Source organism: Talpa occidentalis, unplaced genomic scaffold (genome assembly GCF_014898055.3).
Source record: "Talpa occidentalis isolate TD23 unplaced genomic scaffold, MPIMG_talOcc4v2.1 talOcc4.9, whole genome shotgun sequence".
NCBI lineage: Eukaryota > Metazoa > Chordata > Mammalia > Eulipotyphla > Talpidae > Talpa > Talpa occidentalis.
The window spans coordinates 85,081,147-85,091,620 of NW_023605305.1; the positions used below are offsets into that span (position 1 = coordinate 85,081,147).

General features: G+C 48.9%; 1 protein-coding gene across 4 annotated transcripts in view; it reads left to right on the top strand.

Moving 5' to 3' along the window:
* Positions 1 to 9,673, top strand: part of ADRA1B (adrenoceptor alpha 1B) — a 514,351-nt gene extending 504,678 nt beyond the window's left edge. For all 4 annotated transcript variants that reach the window (XM_054691783.1, XM_054691784.1, XM_037499990.2 and 1 more), the window contains one exon: positions 9,018 to 9,673. In XM_054691783.1, the coding sequence (XP_054547758.1) occupies positions 9,018 to 9,625 (608 nt within the window). In that variant the 3' untranslated portion in view covers positions 9,626 to 9,673. The remainder of the gene's footprint in view (positions 1 to 9,017) is intronic.
* Positions 9,674 to 10,474: the final 801 nt, after the last annotated feature.

Genomic DNA, 10,474 nt, shown 5'->3' on the forward strand with positions numbered 1-10,474 from the left:
TGCTGCCTCCCTGCAATCTCCGAGCCCACTTACTGGTCTTTCCTTCAACCAGTTTAATGAAGGCCTATGGATATAGGAATTCATGAGGAATTAAACGAGCCCTTCTTTCTGTCCCGCAGTTAGGGGTGAAGGGCAGGAGGGCACATCAGGAGCTAACAGTGGAGGCTACAGGGTTTAATAAGAGCTCTCATTTCAAAGCTCTCTCACTTTGCCCAAATCTGGGCCCTGCCACCTGCCGGTCAAACTTAACTTGTCCTAGTCTGAAAGTAGGGAGAACCCCACTCAACTCAGAGAGCTGTTATGGGGGTTCAATGAAAGAGAACATAAGAAAGTTGGCTGACATAACAATGACCTAATAAACAAGGTATCTTTGAGGGAGTTATTTTCTTAATAATATTCATTGGCTTTTGCCCAATTACTAAAGTCATTCATGTTTATGGAGAATATTCTGGAAAACACCGAAAAGCACAGACAAGGGAAATTCACCCCTCATTCTACCACCTGAGGATAAACACCATTGATGTTTCCTTATTTCCTTCCCTGGGCTACCTTCCAGCCCTCTGTGCACATCAGCAGAGGTGCCCTGTTCCCCAAGAGCTGTGTTATTGGAGAGATGAGAGCTTCTGCCAGAGGCTGCCTGGGTCTAATCCTAACACTGTCACCTCCAGCGATGCCCCTCTGCTCCCTTGAGTGTCTGTAACCCCCAGCAGGCTCAGGCAGGCTGGACCAGGGAGTGGGAATGGCGCCCCCTAGAGTTGTGCAGGAGGCTGTCCCAGGATGAGTGATGGCAGAGGAGTAACTGGATAAGGATGGTTCCTTATTGGCCCTGTGGCTGGCCCAGAACAAGAGCTTGAGCTTATGAAATAGTGGGGACTAGCCCACAGACACCAGTGATTTTGGTTTTGTTTCTGTATTTTTCTTTACTGAGGTAATATTGCTTGACAGTGCTATTTGTGAGCTAGGAGTATAGTTTCACACTTCCCTAGATGAAAGTTTCTACACCATGCCCACCATCAAAGCACCCACATCCTTCACCCTAGGCCATTGGGCCCCATCCCCCTTTGCTCCTCTTCCCACCTTCCCTCCCACTCTAATAGCCTCAATTCTGCAGTCATATCTCTGGGGTTTGTTTTGGTTCAGTTTTGTCACTTTCTTTGTATGTTTGTTTCTCTGTATTCCAAATATGAGTGAAGTCATCAAGTATTTGTCTTTCTCCTTCTGGGTTATTTCACTTAGCACCATCCCCTCCATTTCCATCCATCTTTTCACAGTAGCAAGAGTTCACCTTTTTTATAACTGAGTAGTGTTCCATTGTGTATACAAAACACATCTTCTTTATCTGCTGCTCTGTCGATAGGCATGTAGGTTGTTTCCAAAGCTTGGCTACTGTCAACAGTGCTGCAGTGAACATAGGAGTGCATATATCCCTTAGAATTAGTGATTTTGGGGCCTCCCCGGTGGCACAGTGGTTGAGCCTTGGGCTGTGAAGCTGCCCGCAGCCTCTGCAGCACCAGTTTGATCCCCAGCCACCTGGTGAGGGTCCCACATGGCGCGCAGACCTCTCCTGCTGTCCACTGCTCCCCTCAGCAGTGTACTTCGTCAGTCTGCCTGTTCTGTTCCCCACTCTGGCTCTGGTGAATCCTCTCACCCTCCTGCGCTTCTGACTGTACCCAGTGCTTGTATAAATAAATAAATAAATCTTTTTTAAAAAATCACATTTGGAAAAAAAAAATTAGTGATTTTGTATTCTTTGATGCCTGTGGTTTTGGAGGGGTAAGGGAGAGGGGTGGGTCCCAGAGGATCGAGACCTTGTTTCCACTGTCAGATTTGTCCACAGGCATCTTAAGAGTGATGTCCAGTCAAGAAATGGTTCTCCCTGGGTTAATCCTGTTCAACACTGGCATTCATCCTTGTGCATCATGATCCCTCTACCTGGCCCTCCTTGAGGGACAGACAGGTACCAGAGACATGGGTAGAAACTGCTGCTCACCCTCCATCCCTCCTGGTCAAGCTCCATTGGCTACCAGGTGCCCAACCAAGCACACAGCTTCCAGCCCTTCCATACAGGCTGCCTTATTTGATCTGTTTCAACAGCCTCATAAGAGGCTGCCAAGAGTATCCAAGAGATCCAGGGGTCTTAGGTCTGGATTCCATCCCCCACCACCTGCTGAGCATATACCACCGACTAATGACTTTTGATCAAGAGCAGACTGCACCTTGGTTTACTGCTCTTTGCAGATCAGAGGTTGTGGCCGCCCCATGAGGAGCAAGTCTATCAGCACCATCTTCCAACATCATGTGCTCCCTGGTATCTCCATATCATATTTTTTAGCAATTAAGTATTTTTTAACTAAGGTGCTTATCATGTTTTTCTAAACATAGTGTTATTGCACATTTAATAGTAAACATTAGTGTGGAAACATAATTTTTACCTGCACTGGGAAACTAAAAAATTCCTATAAATAGCTCTGACATAGTAGCTGCCTGATTGTGGTGGCCTGGGCTCCACAACAATGGCTCCCAGTGTGCCCGTCCCATGAGGGCCTCTGTAAACAATCTGGGTGTGGAGCAGGACCATCAGGTTTGGGTAAAGTACACTCTACACAAAGGATCCCGGTTATTAAGTGACATGACTAGGTCTTCTTGCTGGAATTCACCATGGGGTTGGGTGAAGGCAGGTAGCCTGACATGACAACGACAGGCGACATCCGAGGCATGTACTCGGTCCATTGGACAGTCGCTGAGCAAATATTTATGAGCACCTATACGGGTTAGGGCGCGCTCGTGAGAAAGGTGTTCCCTGTCCCTCGTCTTCTGACCCTTTAGATACCTCTCTATTCAGGACCAGCAAGCTTTCCATGCCCCTCACCCTGCTCATCTCCCCTTGGGCAAAGGAGAGAGCAGGCCTCAGGGCCCCACTGTCAGAGCCATCCAGAGGTACTCAGACCTTACTTTTCTCTATCAGGATGTTCTATTTATAGCCAATAATGAGGTCTTAAAATAGAAAGCTTCCTTTTAAAAAAAATTTAGTTGAGATATCAAAAGTGAGTTGATTTCCAGAAAATCACTAAGTTACTTTGTGGTCAGGTGGTAAAATAATGGGGACAGAGAAAGCATTAGTAATGAGATGGAGGTGAAGGGGAGAGGCAATCAACCCCTTGGGGACTTCAGACCCCTTCAGCCCATCATAGCTGTCAGGGATCCTCCCTGAGAAAACATGTGGCTGCCGCATACAATTTCAAGAGGTTCAAGAAACACCTGGAGTCCATCCTTGGGCCCATGCTGGAAAGAGCAGTAAGCTGAGACCGGGAGCGCCGGGGATCTCACCTTCTCCCTCTTCTCCATCTTTGTTGCAGCAAGACCTGCTGGAACAGCAGCGCTCCAGGAGCAACAGGAGAATCTGAGGAGTCAAAATAGCTACGCTTGTGAGAGGGGTTGACATGCCAGGCACATACCTCACCTGAGTGCCTATCAACCAGAGAACTGCCACCATTCCCATTTTCCAGGAGCTCAGATGGCTTCTCCAAGCTCATGCAGCTGGGAAGTCACGATCAGGATTCGAACCAGGCCACAGAGCAGGTCCCTAACTTCTAAACTCCCTGCCTGGATAAACATTTATGGAATCAAACAAATGACAATCTAACAGGGTCTGGCAGTCACTCTGTCCTTCACCAGCTGCGCAACCTTGAGCTTCTCCTAAGGAAGGTGGTTTCCCAGTCCTGGCAGAGCAGCCCTGGAGTGTGAGGTCATATCCTGAGCAAGAGCAGTGGAGCCAGGTAGGGGGACACGGACTGGGAGTTAGTGGCCTCTTCAGAAATCTCTGCTCAGCCTCGACTTCCTGCAGAAAGCGCATGCCTTCTAGGAACCGCATTTTTCTGGCAGCTCAGTCCTGCCCCCCAAGGTCTGTTTGGGTGCCTAGAGAAAGAGATCAGTCCCCAATCTTTCTTCATTCCAAAGAGGCTCAGCACCTTCTCTAATTAACTGCCGTTTCTTGGCTCCCACCAGGGCAGGGAATGTAGCAAACAGGGCCCTGCTGTGCTGCTGGACGCTGGTGGGTATAGAGAATCCAAATATGTGAGGAATCCCAGCTGGCCCAGGTTGGGTCCCTGACCTACACTGCCCCCCTGTGGTGGGTCTGGAGAAGCAGGTATGCTCTTGCAGTCTGGACAAGGTTTCTAACCTCTGGCTTCAGGGAGACTGAATTTCAAGGCTGTAGAGGACCCAGATCAAACCACTCAACTAAAGGGGAGAAACTAAGGCCCAGAAAAGGAAAGCAACTTGACCAAAACGATACAGCAGGCTTTCAAACATAGATCTGTGTTCGGAATTTCAACCCTATCAGTGATTTACAAGAATAATGATGATTATTTGGTTAATTGGTATTAATGCCAATTGGGGCATGCACCTGGTACACGAGGTGCCAAGAAGGTTTGTACAGATTTTATCTTGCTTGATTTCATGGTAACCCAGAGGTACACTACTCTTAATAGGTTGATGGGGAAACCGAGGCTAAAGCAGGGTGGTTTGCCCAAAGTCACATGGCTGCAGGTGAGATAGACAGGATTTATGCCCAAGAGACTGATTCTAACAGAAAGGGACTTCCTGCCACTAGTCACCGAGGGTCTGCACAGGGTGGATCAGCCTAGCTGGGGTCCTCAGGATAAAATAAAGTAGGATGCAAACTAGCAAGAGGGTAGCAGCATCAGCTTCAGACACGTAACCCAGCCCAAAGCACCAACCCAAAGCAGTGGAGGGGGGAAATATCACAGTTCAAAAGGGAGCTGAGCTGGTGTCCATGCTCCAGTGTGGAAATGACTCAGTGAGTCCTCCTGGGGGTATGTATCCTCCGAGGCACCCAAACATGCAAAAAGCAAAATGCAGGAGGCTTTTCACTTTTGCAGCTCACAACAACCAAAAACTGTAAATCACCCATGTGGCTAGCACCAGGAAAGGATTAAATAGACCACTCTATGTCCTGATGGTAGGATACAGTGTCGCAAAGGGGTCAAGGTCTTATATACCCGCACCTCAGATATATCCCACCCTCTAGACCCCATAATAAAGTGAAACTGCCATAGAGAGAGTCACACGAATTGTTTGGTTTCCCAGTGCATATAAAGTTATGTCTACACTATACTGTGGTCTATTAAGTGTAGTAGAGTATTATCTCTTTAAAAAGGCAGATTAAATGTGATGCGGAGCAGGAAAACAACACCAATAGAACTTGCAGGATGCAAGGATGCCACACATCTTCAATTTTTAAAAACACAGTATCTGAGAAGGACAACATATATATTCTAGGTGTATATTCTGTATATTCTACATGAAAAATGCAATCTGGGGCACGGTTTGTGTATGACTCCCTTAAAAAAAAAATCTAAAAGGAAAGGATTAAAAACAAAATTGTTAACTTTGGTCCCTCTACTTGAAGAGGATTTTCACTATATTTTATGGATTATTTTGGTTCTGATGAGCATGACCTATTAGCATCACTGCTGCTGTGTGTCCTTTCAGGGAGCCCATCTCAGGCTGCATCCGGGTGAAGTCATGTGCTACCTCCTTTACAGTGGGCTTGGCCAGCACAATTACGAGTTTGTTTTCAGCAAGCATGCCCATGGGCCTCCCCATGGGGCCCTTCAGACTTAGTGGCCAAAACAAGGTCATCCCTGTGGACAGAGACAAGTCTCCAGGACATAGGCACCATTTGCATTTCAGCCGGGCCTTCCTGGCATTTTCATGCGAAGGACTGCCCATAAGGGGAAGCACAAACCTCAAACGCAGCCCTGTCGCAAATCTGACCACCATGCGGCACACTCATGCTGCTCTCCTGTCTCAAACCACAGTTGGTCACCCATTCCCACATGGCCCCAGAGTTGAGCAAAGGCCATGTACTTAGAGTTAGCACTTATTTCCTCTTTCCAAATTTAACTCCTCTCTGGCTAGTCCTACTCCTGAAGCCCAGCCACCAGCACTGGGTTGCCAAACAGAGAAGGAGGAAGCTCCCAGGACAACAGGGTTCTCCTCAAATAACCAAGAAGATGAAGTGTGCGGTCAAACCTAGGAATTCTTAAGGCAGCTGTGCCACCACCTGTGGGATAGTCAGCCATTCTCTGGGTGTCAGTGTCTCCACCTGAAAATTAAGGAGGCTGGACTTTGTGATTGTGAAAATCCCTCCCATGCAGACAGCATCCTAGAAGCTCTTGTTCTTCCTTCAACTAGAGGACCCAAAAAACCAGGTCCTTGGAAAACTCACAGTCTAACAGAAGAGAGAAAACAGGAATAGCAAAATGACTGTACTGCACAAGTGCCAGGGTTCAGGACATGATTTGAAGTGACAAAATGTTCTGTATCATATTATCCCATTTTTTTTTAAAGATTTATTTATTTATTTATACAAGCACTGGGTACAGTCAGAAGCGCGGGAGGGTGAGAGAATTCACCAGAGCCAGAGCGGGGAGCAGAAGAGGCAGACTGACGAAGTACACTGCTGAGGGGAGCAGCGGGCGGCAGGAAAGGTCTTTGTGCCATGTGGGACCCTTGTCTGCGACCGGGGATCAAACCAGCACTGCAGAGGCTGCGGGCAGCTTTGCAGCCTGGTGCTCAACCGCTGCGCCACCAGGGGAGGCCCCATATTATCCCATTTTTAAAAGTGCAAAATGTGTAGATAAATCAGGAAAAAGGGGTCTGAAAGTATATGCATCCAATTGTGACTCCTCAGCATTGTGAATCTATGTGTGCTTTTTAAATATATTTTTACTTTTTAATGTTTTCTCACTTTCCACAAGGGAATTATTAATAGCATTTAAAAAAACATATTTTGTATTCAAACATATATTGTCTAACATGTTTTGTGACTTGGGCAGGTCACTGAGCCTCTCTAGGTCTCAGTTGCCTTACATTTAAAATAGAAAAATTTTTTTGAGGTAACATTGGTTTACAACACTCTAAATGATTCAGAGGTACAGGGTCAAACCTCTTCAGGTACACTTTACCATATCACACCCACTACTAAGGCCCCCATAATCCTCTACCATAGTTTATTGTGCCCCCTCCACACTTTACTCTCTATCCTTCCTTTCCCCCTCCCACTCTGGTAGCCTCAAATCTATAGTCAGATTTCTAGGTTTTGCTGTTGATTAGTTTTATCTGACCCTTTGTTTTGTTTCTCTATATTTCACATATAAGTGAAAACATTTGCTATCTCTCTTTCTCCTTCCTATTTATTTTACTTAGCATTTTCTCACCCAGTTCCATCCATGTTGTCACATATGGCAAAAGTTTATCTTTTATAGTTGCATAGTATTCCATTGTGTATATAGCCCATATCTTTTTCATCCATCTGTCATTGGGTGCTTAGGTTTTTCCATTACTTGACTATTGTAAGTAGTGTTGCAGAGAACAAAGGAGTGCTTATTTCCCTTTGAATTAGTGTTTTTCCATTCTTTGGTAAATACCTAGAAGTGGGACTGCTGAATCATATGGCAAGTCTATTTTTAATATTTTGAGAAACCTCCATATAGCTTTCCAGATGGTCTAGACCAATCTACATTCCCCCAATAGTGTGCGAGGATTTTTTTTCTAAAACAAATAGTTTTTAACTTCATATTAGCTTAAAATGGTTTTGGACTGAAAATTCTGAGGGATGAGGCAATCAAGTTTCTTGATACATAATACCTCATGACCCATTGGTCTCTGCCAGGCCTCTCTCATTTTATTGATGCACATCCTTTTATTCCCAGGCCCCACTCCCATTGCCATCTGTCTCCACCCTCAGATAACTCTTCTATATTTGACATGTATGTGAAAGTGTTTTGGAAAATGTACATACATGGTTGTTTGGTCTGCTGCTTAAATAGTGTTATGTTATAAATCTCATTCTCGTTCCTATTTTTTTTCATGATTTATTTAAGATCTTTTCACATTGCTATGAGGACATGTTGTCCAAGTCTCTAAATGCTACATAATCTCCATTCAGTGCCTGTAACCCACTCTGCCTCTCCATGATCCCCAGTAAGAGACACCTAGGTTTTCTCCAAATCCCTGACACTATAACACTGCCCTGAGCATGCTCACATATGTCTCCTTACAGACCTGGGTGAAAATTGTTTGACCTGTACCCTGAAGCAGAATCCCTGGGCCAGGCAAAGTGTGTAAGTTGACTTGGACCAAGGGATGCAATCTTCTCCAGAATGTCTGCCTACACTTGGCACTACCTAGCCTTCTCTTTTTTGCCAGTGTAACAGAGATATTTCTCTGTGCCTTTCATTTCATCTATTTCACTGCCTAGTTAGTATTTTTGAGCATCTTGTCATATGCTCATCATCCCTCCCACCCCACCCCCAGTTCCTGTTTGGTAAATTGCCTTTTCCTTTTCTTTCCCCAGACTTCCAGTCTTTTTCTTGTTGATTTGCAGGAGCTCCACACATATTCTAAAAGCCAGTCTCCTGGCTATCTTAGACATTGAAAACATCTCTTCTGGCTCTTATCTCCTGGTTTATCTTTTTGAATTGTTGTCATTTTTCTTCACCTCTAGGTCAAGAAAAGCCCTTTACATTGTCTCCTTTTACTTTTCAAGTTTACCTTCCTCGTGCCTTTAATAATCTCATATTTACCACAGAAATAATCGGCGTCTTCTTCCTGGCGTTTGGGGACGGATAAAATAATACAGACAAAGCGCCCAGCGCAGTGACTAACCCAAAAGAGGCGTGCACTCGTAGGTGACGACTGCTGTCACTTGGGTAGAGAGTGGTGAGCGTTGCCCCAGGAAATCTGTACAGGCTCTCAGATCCTGTTCAGATGGTGCAGGGAAAGTTACAGGTTGGCCCTAAACATGAATGCAGGGGTCCTTCCTGTCGAGCAGAAAGGCGAGCGAGCCTGGGCAAAGGCCCGGTGGCCAGAAAGGCTTCAGTGGTCCTTGTTAAGGCGGAGCAGCCGGGAGAGGTTTGACTACTCACAAACTGCTGTCTGTCTTTCTGCCCGTGCCCACCCCACCCCACCCCACCCCTGCCCCCCTGCAGGCTCCCTGTTCTCCACCCTGAAGCCCCCCGACGCCGTGTTCAAGGTGGTGTTCTGGCTGGGTTACTTCAACAGCTGCCTCAACCCCATCATCTACCCGTGCTCCAGCAAGGAGTTCAAGCGCGCCTTCCTGCGCATCCTGGGGTGCCAGTGCCGCGGCCGCAGGCGCCGTCGCCGCCGGCGCCGCCTGGGGGGCTGCGCCTACACCTACCGGCCGTGGACGCGCGGCGGCTCGCTGGAGCGCTCGCAGTCGCGCAAGGACTCGCTGGACGACAACGGCAGCTGCATGAGCGGCAGCCAGCGGACCCTGCCCTCCGCCTCGCCCAGCCCGGGCTACCTGGGCCGCGGGGCGCCGCCGCCGGTGGAGCTGTGCGCCTTCCCGGAGTGGAGAGCGCCCGGCGCGCTCCTGAGCCTGCCCGCGCCCGAGCCCCCCGGCCGCCGCGGCCGCCACGACTCGGGCCCGCTCTTCACCTTCCAGCTCCTGGCCGACCCCGAGAGCCCGAGCACCGACGGCGGCGCCGGCCACGGGGACTGCGAGGCGGCGGCCGACGTGGCCAACGGGCAGCCGGGCTTCAAAAGCAACATGCCCCTGGCGCCCGGGCACTTGTAGGGCCCCCAGCGCGCCGGCCTGACCCGGGGAGGAAATCCACGTGGGGGGAGGGCGGGAGGGGCGCGACGGCGCCCGCGGGGCGCGGGCCTCGAGGGATGGGGGGCGGGGGGCGGGGAGAGGGGCAGCTGCTTTTCTGGCAGGGGCATGGGTGCCAGGTACAGCGCAGAGAGCTGGGCCGAGCATGCTGAGAGCCTGGGGCACCCGCCCGGCCGGGGTTTCCGTCTCTCTCTCTGTACATAGCTACACGAGTTCCTCTGTACTTGTATTTAACCGTGGGTACACGTGCGTGTGTCTGTGCGGTGTACGTGTGTGCTGCATGTGCGCGTGTGTGGGCAGAGCGAGTGCGCGTCCGGGGGGCCGTGGGCGGGCTTGGTCCCGGGACTTCGGACCTCTCCAGCTCCTCCAGAGACTTCTCTAACCGGTGGCACTTTGGGCGGGGCTGGAAACCGAATCGGACATTAAAGGTCACTTCTCCTGTGCGGCTTGTAGTCATTTGTGAACGGAGCGGGAGGTGGATCTTGCGCTGCCTTCTCTTTCCACTTCAGCAGTTTCTCTTCGCAGTAGTCCTGCTGGACCCCCATTTCTGACTTGGCTTTTACTGCCCTCCAGGGCTGAACAAATCTTATCCAGGGGCTGAAAGTAATCTAGACTTGTGTAAATCCTGCTTGACTGTCACTGACCCAACTGCCAGAGGCAAAGGCAGTGTCTGGCCTGACCCAGACCTCCTAGGACCCCAATCTTAACTGAGACTTCAGGCCTCAAAGGGGCCTGTCACCTGAGAGAGGGTGGGACTGGGGGGGGGGCAGCAGGTGAAGGAAATTGGACCTCTACATCTCTAGGCCAAATGGC